The sequence below is a fragment of the Temnothorax nylanderi genome, unplaced genomic scaffold (genome assembly GCF_030848795.1).
Source record: "Temnothorax nylanderi isolate EJ_2023f unplaced genomic scaffold, tnyl_v1.0 TNYL_tig0015_pilon, whole genome shotgun sequence".
In the NCBI taxonomy this organism is placed as follows: domain Eukaryota; kingdom Metazoa; phylum Arthropoda; class Insecta; order Hymenoptera; family Formicidae; genus Temnothorax; species Temnothorax nylanderi.
Window position 1 is genome coordinate 1,443,883 of NW_027249077.1, and position 15,301 is coordinate 1,459,183.

The 15,301-nt window shown below is 41.1% G+C and overlaps 1 protein-coding gene and 1 long non-coding RNA gene across 14 annotated transcripts in view; one reads left to right on the forward strand and one right to left on the reverse strand.

The window, feature by feature from the left end:
- The window catches only part of Gish (casein kinase I gish), a 39,194-nt gene that overhangs the window by 15,766 nt on the left and 8,127 nt on the right, over positions 1-15,301 (forward strand). For 3 of the 13 annotated variants that reach the window (XM_071698366.1, XM_071698371.1, XM_071698372.1), the window contains exons 2-10: positions 8,662-8,702; positions 8,795-8,864; positions 10,089-10,255; positions 10,551-10,785; positions 11,210-11,529; positions 12,712-12,792; positions 13,943-14,068; positions 14,556-14,576; positions 15,131-15,237. In XM_071698366.1, the coding sequence (XP_071554467.1) occupies positions 8,662-8,702; positions 8,795-8,864; positions 10,089-10,255; positions 10,551-10,785; positions 11,210-11,529; positions 12,712-12,792; positions 13,943-14,068; positions 14,556-14,576; positions 15,131-15,237 (1,168 nt within the window). Of the gene's footprint in view, positions 1-8,661; positions 8,703-8,794; positions 8,865-10,088; positions 10,256-10,550; positions 10,786-11,209; positions 11,530-12,198; positions 12,280-12,711; positions 12,793-13,942; positions 14,069-14,555; positions 14,577-15,130; positions 15,238-15,301 lie in introns of all 13 variants that reach the window. The other 10 variants (XM_071698368.1, XM_071698373.1, XM_071698375.1 and 7 more) reach the window with 6 other exon arrangements.
- On the reverse strand, positions 1,614-15,192 carry LOC139768326 (uncharacterized). The gene is made up of 2 exons (XR_011717332.1): positions 15,080-15,192; positions 1,614-3,561 (listed from the first exon to the last, which is right to left on the reverse strand). It is a non-coding gene; the product is annotated as an uncharacterized lncRNA (long non-coding RNA).

Below are 15,301 nucleotides of genomic sequence, written 5' to 3' on the forward strand. Positions count from 1 at the left end.
TAACTTTTAAACGGTGCAACTACAAACGAAAAGAAAAGCACTACAAACAACTACAAACGATTCTGAAGAAGATGGCGCAAGCGGATTTGAGATATCTCAAAAATTGGCAAAGTTAGGTTTTTTTTATTTTTTTAATTGTTGTAACTTTTAAACGGTGCAACTACAAACGAAAAGAAAAGCACTACAAACAACTACAAACGATTCTGAAGAAGATGGCGCAAGCGGATTTGAGATATCTCAAAAATTGGCAAAGTTAGGTTTTTTTATTTTTTTAAATTGTTGTAACTTTTAAACGGTGCAACTACAAACGAAAAGAAAAGCACTACATACAACTACAAACGATTCTGAAGAAGATGGCGCAAGCGGATTTGAGATATCTCCAAAATTGGCAAAGTTAAGTTTTTTTATTTTTTTTAATTGTTGTAACTTTTAAACGGTGCAACTACAAACGAAAAGAAAAGCACTACAAACAACTACAAACGATTCTGAAGAAGATGGCGCAAGCGGATTTGAGATATCTCCAAAATTGGCAAAGTTAGGTTTTTTTATTTTTTTAAATTGTTGTAACTTTTAAACGGTGCAACTACAAACGAAAAGAAAAGCACTACAAACAACTACAAACGATTCTGAAGAAGATGGCGTAAGCGGATTTGAGATATCTCAAAGTGGGGTGCGAGTCATTTTTTAAATGTTTATAATTTTTAATGTATTGAACTACAAACGAAATTTTTGTTACTACAAACAACTACAAACGAAATGCTAACGTTTTCCGTAAAAAAAAATTAATTTTTCGAAAGTCGGGTGCTAGGTTCACTAAAAATAATATGGCAAAAGTGGGACATTCTATGAAAAGTGATAAAAGAGAGAAGGGAGGGGCAGATCGAAGAGTCTCTAATGAGGATGAAGTTGGAATGCGGAACGTCTCGTATTACTGTTGACACGTAAACATCAAATACATATTTCATATGCATTTCATATTTTTTAGATGGTTCTTACTTCTGACATCTTCTAAAAGATTTAAATGGTCTTTTCTTTTTTTTAATCAAAATCTAGTATGACATTATTCGCTGTTCGTGTGAAAAATTGTAATATTAAATATCTTAGTAAGTGTGAGTCAGAAGTCGGTTAAAAGTCGATCCGAAATTGGCTGAGAAATAAGGTCTCCTTATCTGCAACCGCGACAAATAAATCAACAGCCGCGTTCTAATCGCGCGACGATCGACGGCCGTGCTTATCGATCCGCCGTTTTTTCCTTTTCTTCATCTCGGGCCGTTCTTCCGCACACCTTCGACATTCTTCCACGCGTGTTAACCCTTCGTTATCGTTGCAAGTGAAGTTTAAAAATAGTCCCGTACGGCCCCTCAGATGGCGGATCGTCGGAAATTTGCCGCCGTGTCCTTAAATCGGTGCCGAACTTCCGCGTTAATAAATACGACGTCCTATTTTCGCCGCAGGCTTAGTCGTAATCCGTATTATTGGCTCTCCCTGACTCAAATTAATTTAATGGAACAGTTGCCACGCCACAGACGTATCGGTCGCCTATATCGGAAAACAACGCCGGAGAAGCGCGTTCTCTAGTCAATGGGATAGATTTTCCATTAAGTAAAACTTGATTGAATGCCATTACTCATAACACTTTTTATTTCCATTAAATACACATTCTGATTTTACTGATATTAAACTTACGAATATATTATAGTGTTAAAAAATTTCGAATTTTCTGTGATGATAATTTCTAGATAATTACTTGATATATAATAGACTTTTGTACATGTTGAGCACTTTCTCCAACAAATTGTAGTTTCTTTTTTTTACAGTTTTTTACACAATTACAGAATATCAGACGCGCAATTTGTACAATAATTCCGAAATAATATCCTTATCGCTATTTGCATTACAAATATTGAAGCATTTAGGCGGCGGAAATAATTTGTATTTTAACACAGCTCGATGGCTCTTGGCGTCAACAGACGCGTCGAATTGCACGTGTCGTTCGCTTCGACGTTTCACTCGCAACACCTGCAGCCGTCTCCTCTGTCGCTCTAACACGTTTTTCCGTTGCTCGCCATAGTGCCCTCGGGAACCATCGACCGTGCCTACTTTATGCCATTTCTCTCTCGAAGCTCGCAACATCGAACGTTGCCAGTTCGTACCATTTCACGGCGGTGTGGCGGACAGCTGCCCATAGTAACGGTCGGAGAAGACACGTCGACTGCCGAGGGATCCTCAAGGTCCTACATCGCTCTACCATGCTTTCGAAATTATCCTCTCCCTTGCGCATTCTCCATTATACATTCCCCTACAGCGCGAAAGAATTTCCTGGCAGTCGTTACGATAATATCATTACAAATGAACCATTAAAAAAATGATACAATCTATAAAATGTAATATAGATCGGGTAAGAAGAAAAATTTCAGGATATCCTCATCGCGTGAGGATATGTTACCCCCGAGGACTTTGCAAGAGCAGGAATCGATAAAAGATCTAAAGAAAATCATGCTACTTATATGATAGCGCACAATTATCCTATTTTTATTAAGAAAAGAGAGAGATGGACAACAATAATATTACTTAATGACTATTCACGTATTTCTGTATATAATTTCTACTTTGTAATCATGCAGTAATCATACAGTTATCACCGTTTCATATTAATGACAATTTCTTAGTTCTCATACAGTTTATCTATTGACTTATTTTAACCGTTTACTTGATAGAATAATTATTTCTCATTTCATAGGCTCTTGTTCCTTTTCCTCGGCCTTGCTAACGATCGTGTTTTCACTGCGATTTCGCAGTGAAACATCCTCATGACGCAATCCCATGCGACGTTATTGCGCCAAATCTGTATGTTTCATTCGTTTTATTCAATATAACGATGAAACGTTCAATATGTTAATACTTTACAGTACGGAGATAATATAATAATTGTGCAATAACGCGTGAAATATCCTTTTCATTAAACAGTAGAAACGATCGAGATAAACGATATCAAATTTACCGCACACACAATTGCAAAGCACTTGTCAAACTGTACCGTCGAAAGTTTAACTCGGATACTTTAGCGACGACAAAGTTTCGTTACCTAACAGAACCCAAGTTTTGTTAGGTAACAAAAGTACAGAGCCTCTCATACGCTTTCACGACGAGGATATTTCCCGAATCGTACAGAGGCTTAGACACTTAATATACGCGAGTTGAATTGCAGACGTGAAGAATCGATATGATAAATGAATACGACATTAATTCTCATTTGCCTACTTACATCGTAAATGAATATTAATTCTCATTTGTCTATTTACATCGTCATCATGGCTATACTGTTGCAAATCAACGGTGGTGGCACTTCAATTTCAACTTTCAACACTTGGAGCGTTAATGATGTACCGTGTTGCGTCAATTTGCGAAACAATTCGATACGATTTCGATCACCTTCGCAGAAGCCACGCTATCAGTCTCTGATAAAACGCGCGTGCGCCTTACGAAATCGTGATGCGACATCCTGGATGACGGGTTTTCCTTGACGGAATCGCTAATAAGGCTCCTCCCTGCGTAGTTTTCCTGTAATTAACATGCCGATAATTAACATGGCGGTATTCTTGCAAACGAAATACTTGAGAAACGAAAGAGTTTAGAGTTATTGGTTTCTCGATATGTTGTAGCCGAGGAAATGAGTGTTGCGACTATATAACAAAGCGAGAAGTAAATTGAAAATCGTCAGGTGTGCATTACGAGTTGTTGCGCAAACTCGCAATTTTTTGTCGCCTCTCTCTCCAATCCGGTAGAAATAATGGATGGAAATATTTTAGGTATTTATAGTTACACGTCGCTGCATTTCGCGTCGTCTATTCGCTCCTTCAGCGACGACCGTAATTCGCCCGATTAATCGTCGCGCGATATCGATCCTTTCCGAAATTTGCGACGGCCGCGGCGGCAGGTATATTACTGTATGTACTCATAACTGGAGTCATCAGCCGGAGCATCGTAATAATAGAATAAAGGTTTCCGAAACGACGAGCCGCGAGCGGCGAAACGGGACGAAACGCGCGTGTATTACGGAATCGAAATTGTTTCTCAAGATGACAGCACGATTCCAAAATAATTTAAATGCGTTTTATAACATTAATTCAATCTTTCTTAAATCTTGCAAAGCGTTCACAGAATAATTAATAAAATGTATTTTATATTGTACAAAAAATTATGGAATGATTCTTAAATCTTTCATCTTCCTAAAGACTTTCTATTTTTTTCATCCAATACGGTTTTTTTTTCATGAAATATTAAAGTTTCTATACCTGCAATACCTTCAAGACTATGACGATTACGGCGAATGCATATTCGGAAATTCATTCTGATGGATTTGTGCCAAGCGTCAAAATAAAATATATTGATGCGTAAGTACTTACGATGCGTGTGATCTAATCTCGCGCGGTAACCGTCTCGAGTGTCTCGACTTACCTCAAGGTGTATGATTAACTTCGAAGCTTGGCACGGAATCGTCAAAACAAATTTCCACTATAACTTCATGGTCTAAACTGATCTTTACGTCTACGTTAGCCGATAAATTGTCCGCGAATATGCCGATTGTAAAACGAGAAACATAATTAAGAATTAAAACACCTAATTAATTATTCTCAATGGCGTTGCAACGATTAGAGCAATCTTTGCGTTTTAAGTTTTAGATAAGAGGAGGACACCGGTGACTTAATCGTTTCATTCAGAGAAAATTGTAGCGATTATACCGTTTCTACAGTTTTTTCTTGCTACTTTCGCCACTCCGCTTTGCAATTCTAGCCAGGCCGGAGTATACGAGAGTATACGTGCCCCAGGCGTCACGCACTTTCTCCCGGACGTTTTTCCGGTAGATGCAGAGTAGCGAAAGGGTTAATCCTCCCACGCGCACGCGGTCTCTGTGCATACGTCGCGGTAGGGTATATACCCTCGCGAAGCCGTGCAAGGGGATGCATGTGCGTGTGTTCATTTTGCACGCCGTGGCGCACGCTCCCCTCTCATGAGTCTCATGCCTATTCGGTTCCAATCCTTTCAACATCCTCTTTATCTTTCTCATTGTCTCCGCGTGCTCGTGCGTTAATCGCAGATTAAGCGAGAAAGGGAGAGGAGAAGGTGGACGAGGAGACCATCGGCGAAAAGAAGACGGCGGAAAGGGGTGGGATCAGGGCCGAGTTTCCCATTAGTAGCCGCCGTGGTGCTGGCGTTAGTGGACAGCGTTTATCTTTCGTTAGCTCTAGAGAAGACCTTCCGAAAACAAACAAAATGTGAAGGCTAAAATGCGCGAGTAAGCGCGACGTTAAAAATAATAGCTATGTCGAGATATTATCAGAAATGTATTCCTGATTCGATTTTGTACGTTCAAGAGCTTGGGTATTTAACAATTTAATTCTCTATAACGACATGATTAAAAAATTACATACCCACTTATCTATGCTTTTGAAGTTTCAATGATTTGATGAATGATTTAATCATTGCTTTTCATTTAATTATTAAAAAAAATCCGGTTATAGAGGGTTAAAGTCTTTGAAAATTGAAACGTTTCAAACTTCTCGAAAATATTCCCGTCACTTTCCATCGATTTTCTATGTAATATACTCTGTAGTCTATATTCTCCTGCTTATCGTGATCACCGAAATAAGCTTGTTAAAATCTTAGAAACCCTGGCTCACTCGCTCGCTCGGGCAGGATGTGACGACCCTTTCTGAACTCGATGTCTTTTTTTTGTCTGACGGGTCTCCGCTGCGTTCGGTACCTCCGTACGGACTCGCGCTCGGTGTCAGGTCGATAGTTTTCCACGCTCTCCGTCGTGGCAATTTTTGCCTGTGCTCTCTCGCCGTGCGGCACCCGTTCGCACCGGTAAGACTGGTTATATCCACGAAGAGTGGCCGCCCGATGAAAGGATCCTCTCGGTAGCTCTTTACGGCCGGGTTCAATCGATCGTTCCCTTAACGCGCGCCGAGCACCTCGGACGTGTCGTGCAAAAATGCAACCATTATTTCATACGCAACACTTTATTTTACGCCATCGATCACGACTCGTTTTACGTCGTTATCAGTATTGCTATTTATTACTGGCGTGCACGATTATATCGCGGATATCTCTCCGCTTAAGAAAATTGATTCGGTATCTGGAGTAAAAATTAGCATTTGCAGGAAATACTTCTGAGAAAGTACATGCAGCTTTCAAGTGATTATAAATAACACCGGTTTTCTTACAATATCTGTATTCTTGCAATTAGAAGCGACATTAGTAAAACACAGCGAAATGTATTTCGCACAATAACGTCAAGGAGGGAACCCCGCGGAGACTTCTGCAACGAAACTGCGGAAGGCTTGAGAAAGATCATCCTGATAGGGGCACGAAATTAATATAATGAACTGTGCAACGATGTTAACTATTAATTATAATTTATTTTACATCGTCGCCGTTATTGCTGTTATCATTGACACGTCGCTTATCATTTCCTCTAAGAATTATTATTATTAATTTAAAAAGATAGAATATGACTAAAGCGTATATGACTTCACGAGAAAAGCGATTGAGCGCGGGCCGCGTAGTCATACAACGGCCAACCGATATATCGACATCTTCGCAATATCTGTATTCGACGGTGTCATCGGTGCTTCCTGTCGAGGAAGCCACGAGTCCTCCGCGGTCGCAGGGTTGGTCGTGAGGCGGCGATGCGACAGCTGGCCCTGTGTACAAGGGCGTGGCCACCTTTATCCGAAATAATCGGCGACGCGCATCGGCGAGCGAGCGGGAATAAAGCGGCCGAAGAAGCGCGGCCGTCGCGCTAATTATCGCGAAAGTATCGAACCGCTAATTGCAGAACGCGCCCGCGCGCCCGCGCGCGCGCGCGCGAACAAGCGAGTGAGCGAGCGAGCGAGTCATTGACCTTCGCTTCTGGCGAAGAGTTTCGTTCGTTCGTTCGTTCGTTCGTGCGTTCCGGCCCGCATCCTTTATGTCTCCGCAGGTAGGTGCGCAAGTGGCCGCAGGAATGTGCTTTCGTTCGAGCGACGAGGCCCCGAGTGCTTCATTTTTCTTCACGTGGACGTCAAGTAGCGTCAACGACGCGTGATATTATCCTCGTCGTCGGTTTACGGCCACCCTACGTTATCCGGATAAGAGACCGCTCGCGAATAGGAAACGAGAAACGCGCCATACATTCGCTCGCTTTAAAAAAAAGAAAACACATGGCTCGCCTGTGCCGGCTAATTTTAAGAGAGATTACATTCTCGATTATTTTAGGTAAATCCCCGAAGGATTCGAAGGATTAAACGATAAGACTCGTGACGTAGCTTTTCCGCACATTTCTCTTATCTTCGCTGCACACTCCTTACAGCGTTCGCTATCTCTCCTTTTATTTTTATTCTTATTATTCTATTCTCCTCGAATGGCGTCGCGCACAAGTCGCCGCGCGACTCTGCGACATGCTACAGTTCGCTCGACGGTTCGTGCTCCTTAGCTTAGGTATATATTGAAAAATAAGAAAACACGCTACTTAGTGCACGCGCGTTTCATTTATTAGATTCGCGAAGAAGCCTTTGCAGATCAAATTAAACCGCGACAAAATTGAATTTTGTGCTTTAGCCGGCTTCTGTAGCGTCCGGCGAAGCTGATTGCCCCGTCATTTCTCCATAAGTCACGTGCAGATCATGATACGTACATGCCTCTGCGTATAGCACACGCTTGTAAAATTAAATTCAATATTAATTGCTGGATATTATTTTCAAAAGTTTTCGCTCCGTAACTCGTAGAGAGTAGAAATGTTCCGTATGTTTATCTCTTTATTATCGAATTTTACAAAGAGATTTGTACTATAATTGTATTATATTATTTCTATTCTCATATTCCTACATTTTAATTGCTATTTAGATTTGCAATGAAAGCAGTCTTAATTTGGCAATTAACTAACTCGACACGAAACGAGCCAATATCGTTTTGTATCCTGAAGATAAAATTATCTTCGTAATTCGACGTATAACATTATTTTTCTTTATATCCTCGAGGAAAAATGATCGGATTGTTCTGGCCTTTGTTCACATCGATATAGTTTATGGGTATTGGTCAAATAATACCCCAACTGCTCTTTATTTGCCGAAAATTTACTCTTGATCAGCACTTAAATTACAGATTTACCCGACGGTATCGCGATCGTCGCAGCTTTATTGCTATCCGATGCACGTTTTGAAACAACGCAAATTATCGGATTAATTGCTATATATACGCGATTGCGTTAAATGGAACATCCCCCGACAAGTTTGCGCGAGAATTTCATAGCCGGCGACCATAATTCCGCAGTGACCGCGTGTACCGCAGCCGATCTCGACGATCTAATTTTCTCACGTTGACTGCAATCAGTAGCAGCATGGAGCTATCGCGCGGCATTTAATTATCGCGCAATCATATTGTCATCGGGGGCGTAATATCTGTGAAACATCACGTAACTCGGTGCAATAGTACTAACGGGCCATTGTACGCGAATTGAATCAGTTACTTTAGAAGGGAAAATTGCACGTCCGGAGGCCCTACTATAATAACTTGCCATCGCTCATCCTCGGAATTCTCCCTTATAATTTATCCCTGTGCCCTTTCCTCCCGGCTATCATTTCATTTATAATGCTTATCGACCTTCCTTTCTCTTTACAGGGAAGAACCTGTACAATAATGAGCACGTAGCAATTAAAATGGTAAGTAAGAAAACCGGGCGTTTTGTGTAACCGCGATACGTGAAAAACTCGACGAACCTCTGCTGAGCCCTCCTGCTCGCTTGTCGTTGCAGGAACCAATGAAGTCAAAGGCACCACAGCTACATTTAGAATATAGGTTTTACAAATTATTAGGTACACATGGTGAGTATCACTTTCACGCTATTACGTTCAAGATCTCGTGTAATAAGACATGAATTCATAAATACAGTAAAAAGAAATTAGAGAGTGTGAATTGAATTATCTAAGTATTGAATTATAAAAAAAAATAGAATGAAAAGGAAAGAGCTAAAGTATATTCGCAGTAAAATATAATACAGACACGTCTATAAAAAGTGACGGAGAGAAGTAGAAGGTAGATTATTAATTCTACGACGCCTAAGATAAGTCGATAACTCTCAAATAAACGTTTTCGATATTTTAGAGTGCCGTTAATCTTTCGTCGATGACGCTGCGAGAAAATAGTCCCGCAGCAGTTCGAATCGACTTTGCGCAATTTGACGCGATACGACACGCGAGATATATAATTTACTTCAATTTTAATACGACCTGAGTTAGCTAAATCCCATGTGAGACAATCGCGCATGTAATTTCCGCACGCTTGACTAAAGCTCGACACAAATTAGCGTCACGAATTGAGATTGTATCGGAAACGTACACCTCGTGCGTCATCCCCGGAGAAATAAAGGTACCGCGTTTTTTCATATACAGGCTGTTCCGCGTTTTATCTTTTAACGGTTAATTCCTCGGCTAATTTCGAGTCGGTTTTTCCACGGCGGAGATATCGAGGTTTTTTTTGTCGCAACTTCATAATTTTCAATATTGCACGTAGCAAGTATTGAACACCTATTAGCCGTGCATTTGATAAACACAGCGACGTTTCTCGTCAGTCTTGTATTATTTTTAATTATCATTACCTTTATAATTATTCCCATTGGAGGCAATATTTCTGAATTATTTATTTAAAGAATCATCATGTAATACCGAAACTTAAAGCATTAAGTTACGTTCCATTTGGAGCTTTATGTATTCTACAAAGTCGCTCGTGAAAAATATTCGCGAAATATCGTGTTCAGAATAATGCAAAAACGTAAACTTCATCCCGTATATCTTTTCATTCTCTCTTGCTCCTGCGTGCGCGTATCCACGTCAAATGAGAAATTAATCAGAAAATTTTAAACATCCTCGCATATGTGCTTATTTTTGACGTTGTCAAGATCTTTCATCGTCGTAGAGTTACATCTGCCTGATCTACAATCGTCACACTATTCTTATGTCATTTTTACACGTTCCGTTGCGACGAAACTGATAATATCGCGCATACTGGGGGTAATCTGGGGTGTGATCTGCTTTTGTCGATCGGTATAGTTCATAACACACATATAGAGGGTATACCGGAGGTGTACTACTTCGGCCCGTGCGGGAAGTACAACGCTCTGGTGATGGAGCTCCTCGGTCCGAGCCTTGAGGACCTCTTCGACCTCTGCGGGAGAAGGTTTACCCTCAAGACCGTTCTCAACATTGCCACACAGCTCGTAAGTCGCATTACCGTAACACTTTCGGCCCGCAAAACTAACTCTGAAACACCGCACTTTAGGGGGTCGATCTCAAACACCAGACTTGGGTGTTTGAGGTCCGGCAAACCCCACGGACATCGATCGTCTGACATTCGCTATTCTCCTCGGGCTTTTCTCCTTTTACCACCTGAGGGATTTGTTTGAAAGTAAAAAATCATTTCAAAATTGTTACAACAGTAAAATGCACCGTGAGAACGAAAATCTATAATTTTGCTACGTAGAATAAAATGCACAAATATCTCTTTTTTTCCAGCTCCATAGGATAGAATACGTTCATAGTCGGCATTTGATATACCGCGACATCAAGCCGGAAAATTTTCTGATAGGACGATCCACTACCAAGCGGGAAAAAATCATTCACATAATCGATTTTGGACTAGCCAAAGAGTATATAGACCTGGAGACGAACAAGCACATACCGTATCGGGAGCACAAGAGTCTCACCGGCACGGCGCGTTACATGAGCATTAACACGCATCTTGGCAAAGGTAACGGACGTTTACTTTTGTTTCGTCGTGTGTGTGTGTGTGTATGTGTGCGTGCGTCGCACTACATAACGAACCGCCACGTGCTAAGCCATCTGGCTCGAGAGAAAGCGCGGCGAGTGCTTTAATCTTCAGCAGGTATCATGAAATCTTTTAAACCTCAAGTAACGTAAATTAAAGTTATTTAAATTTTAATAAGCTTTTAAATGTGAAATTACACAGATACCTACGGCGTACCGAGGACTTGACAGAACTTACGATACCTGCTGAGGATGAAGCCGCCGCGAATATATCATTTTTATAACGCGCTTCCCGAAGAATTTTGTGTCTTCTAATATCGTCGGGAACACGGAATGAAATTTTCCATTATGCAGATAATGCCAAAAGCTATGTGAAGTATACAAGAGGTATGTTTTACCATAAACAGAGCAAAGCAGAAGGGACGACCTGGAGGCGTTGGGTCACATGTTCATGTACTTCCTGCGCGGCAGCCTGCCGTGGCAAGGGCTGAAGGCCGACACGCTGAAGGAGCGCTACCAAAAGATCGGCGACACGAAACGAGCGACGCCGATCGAGGTGCTCTGCGACGGCCATCCCGAGGAGATGGCCACGTATCTGCGCTACGTACGCAGGCTCGACTTCTTCGAGACGCCGGACTACGAGTACTTGAGGAAGCTCTTCCACGATCTGTATGAAAGACGTGGTTTCGTCAACGACGGCGAGTTCGATTGGACCGGCAAGACAATGGTGTGTGTCAAATGATCTTTTATTTATTTACGTTATGTAAAAAGCTTTTTTTATGTAAAAAGCTTTTCAGCGGATTACTTTTTATCCGGTAATCTGCAAAAGCAATGACGTCAGTGCGTGCATGTTAACTTGTTTGTTGTATCGGGGAACGTTGGTGATAACAGTCGTCGCTTCATTAAGAGAAAACGAATCGACGACTGAATCGTGATCTCGCATTGACGTTATCTATATATTTTCCTGTCCAATAAAGTAAAAAACGGGCATTTTATCGCCCACGTCATTTATTTGTGAGCAATCTTATATAATTAGAAAATCTGTGCGAAGCATTTTTCATCAAAATATTACTCTGATCTTTGAAATGTAAAAATAACGATAATAATATTTACGAGTGATGGTGCAAAATCAATACCGTTTCCTCTTTTTTTCGGTAAAAAAAAGATTCTCTTTCTTCCAAATTATTTATAAATTCTTGATTGTAACTTTTTTGTCAGTCGTAATTTTCTAAATGAAATTGATTTGTCGGGAAAAGATTCTGACAGCTGGGTAAGTAAATCGCCCGCCTATATTCCAACAGACCCGACACAAAGAGCTATGCGGTACCGAAGAGCGGTTTCACATTTGATTTTTAACGTTTGCATGCTGCCTTCCCCCTCAATGCACTAACTCTAGCCATCCTTCGAGAACTTCGAGAATCTCAGAGCGCTGCGGATGGCGGCCCCCTCGCATATCGGCAAAACTAAGTCCGACAAGGTTGGTGATGGCCTCTCGAGTAGCGACAATATCTTGCGACAGATAATTGCGGCCGAGTAATTGAGCTTCGATATCTTTGCGCATTGCAATATAATCGCATATTCTTCATGTAGTAAATAAGTAAAATATCGCTGCGTTGTCACACAATATTCTATCTAACTAATCGTTGCCACTTGTCACGGCCGACTGGCCTTTCGTATATAGGGATCTAATGTGATTGTGATGTCACAGGTCTTCTGTTAAGCGTAAATTAAAGTGCACAGTTCGTCAATAAGTCTGTTTGTCTGTCTGTCTGTCTGTCCGCTTTCCAGCTCCAAGTATGTTATCCATATATCCTCGTGAAATACGTAGAAGCGTGCGATAACAGTGCTCATTACAGACTTTCGTCCACTATATATGTATATAAAGCAAACATTTTCTCTCTCGTTACAGTCCACGCCCGTCGGATCCCTTCAAACCGGCCAGGAGATCGTCGTATCACCAAATCGCGATCGGCATCCCGCCGCTTACAAGGTATTCCTTGTTTTCTTCCGTTTCTTTTCTTTTCTTTTCTTTTCTTCTAAGCCAAAAAGCATGGACGTGTGTAGCCCATTTGTTATTCGAGTTAACCGCATGGATACACGCCTCAGTAGCGAAAGAACCGAAAACAGAGTTTTAACAACGACCTTGATTCAGAATTCTTGTTTATCTCGGGGTAGAGATACAGATCAAACAAACAAATTTTGCGGGGAGATACTGGCATGCGCTGGTATTAAATACAGAAAACGAAAACACATCACGCAAACCTATTGTCGGTTTCTCTCAGCACGTAATCCAACGCGAATATGATGGCGTATCAATTTGTAGGAGTACGATGATTTTGAGGAGGATGTGATCCTCATGATGGATGAGGTTCGCTTCGAGTTGCAAGGCCGATATGTAAGCCATCCTTAGGTTACGCTGAATCGACTTCTTCATGCATACTTTATCTTATCAGCTGGGAGATGACTATATAGTCGGAAAGATACCCGCGGTCACATTTTATAATGCGTATTATTAATGTTTTTCTACTCGTGAAACAAGGTCGCGCGAGGTTTAACGATCGTGGAGCGTGAACTCTGCGAACTCACGTCTTTCAGATCAATAGTCGATTAACAGATTGATAGCGGCAATAAATTTCCTTTCGCGCAACGTTATTAGAGTGACTAAATATAGATGATGGACCGTGACGAAGTCGTGCGAGCCAATACGTTCAATTCAAAACCTGCGATAGCGATAAACTCATGCACGAAGAAGTAATTTTTCTATTGGTTGCTCAAGTAGCTCAGCAGCTTGTAACAAGCTAGAGCCAGGAAATACGTTGCATCTCTTCTCGTAGCTCATCAGAGTGAAATATATAAAAATATTTGATGCGTAGATAATTATGTACATCTCATTTATCAGAGAGCGAACCGCATTTCCATCCCTTCCCGAATATAGAGATTAATATCGGATTAGATTTATCTTATTAATGCGCGGATAATCTCGCGTTTTATCATCACAGATCGCCATGCTATATACGTACCAAAAGATTTCTCTCTCGGATCTCTCCTCGACATCTTTTTTTTTTCTACTGTTCTTCGCGTTTATTCGCGGAGCTGTTTAACGCGACGCAACTGCGAAATTGTCATGCTTGTTCCTTCAGGATGTGGCAGGTGGAGGGGTGGGAGGTGGGGGCGGTAAGGGGGTGGGAGCCACGTGGCCAGATACTGTGAAGCAATCAGGAGCCGGTGGTACATTGACACCTGCTGACAGGCACGGTTCTGTACAGGTGAGTTTACCTGCGCATCTTCCGTCCTTCCCCTCTCTCTCTCTCTCTCTCTCTCTCTCTCTCTCTCTCTCTCTCTCTCTCTCTCTCTCTCTCTCTCTCTCTCTCTCTCTCGTGCCATTTTCTCGACTTCCCCTCAGAAGCTTCTCCCTTTTTTTCGACTTTCTTTGCATCTTCTCGTCTCTTATTTAACAGCTGATTCATTTGCAACCGCGAAGGAAACGTGATTTTTAGACGCGACGTTGAAACTCACACGTTAAATCTCATTACACATTAAATACTTAATCTCATCTCATACACTCTTTTTCCTGTGAAACGTAATATTCCTAAAGATTATAAAGATACCACGTGATATGGAAAGATCGATTAAGGGCAAAATTATTCATTATTCTTCCCCAACCATCATCTTTCTTGTCTCACACCTTCATAATATCAACGTATACGGGATGCCTCAATTTATCAGGAGTTAAACTGTTCGCTCTATTTCTAGACAAGGCACCACTGGATTATGGTCAGTTAGAAGTCTGTGCAATTTGATTTGTTGCGGCATGTTGTCTTTGTGTCGATTGTGATCGAGACTTACCTTCTTTCTTTAATTAGATATGAGATACTAATCCGGTATTAGTACAGATCACTTGTCTTCCTATGCACTTGCAATAACAAAAGCATCATCGTCACGTACAAACCGTATGACTTTTGAGGAAGATCAGATCTTTATTACTTACGCTTCTTTTATTCCTTTAGTATATTGCTTTATTGAATCTATGTTACCAACAGTAGTCTTGTCTTACGTTAAATTCTCATCTCCGCTCCCCCCCTTTGTAAGATCTCACTTGGTTCTTTGTGTAACTTGCAAGTAGACTTTGGACAAATCAATTTTCGATGTGTATGTTACTTTATCATCAAATCCAAGTAGAGTGGAAAAAGGATTCTTTCCTGATTTTCACATCCAATATAGTATTTGAGACATAAAATCTATATAGTTACGTAAAAATCCCTTAATGTGATATTGACCTGTATATTTGTTATCGTTTTCTTTGCAATAACGTTGTACGATGTGTACAGGTGGTATCGTCAACTAATGGAGAACTGGCTAACGATGATCCGACCGCTGGTCACTCCAACACACCAATTACAGCACCTCAGGAAGTGGACATGATCGACGAAACCAAGTTAGTAGCAGTTTGTTTTATTGCAATTCGTCTCTCTGTCTGTTCTCCTAAATATGGATAATCA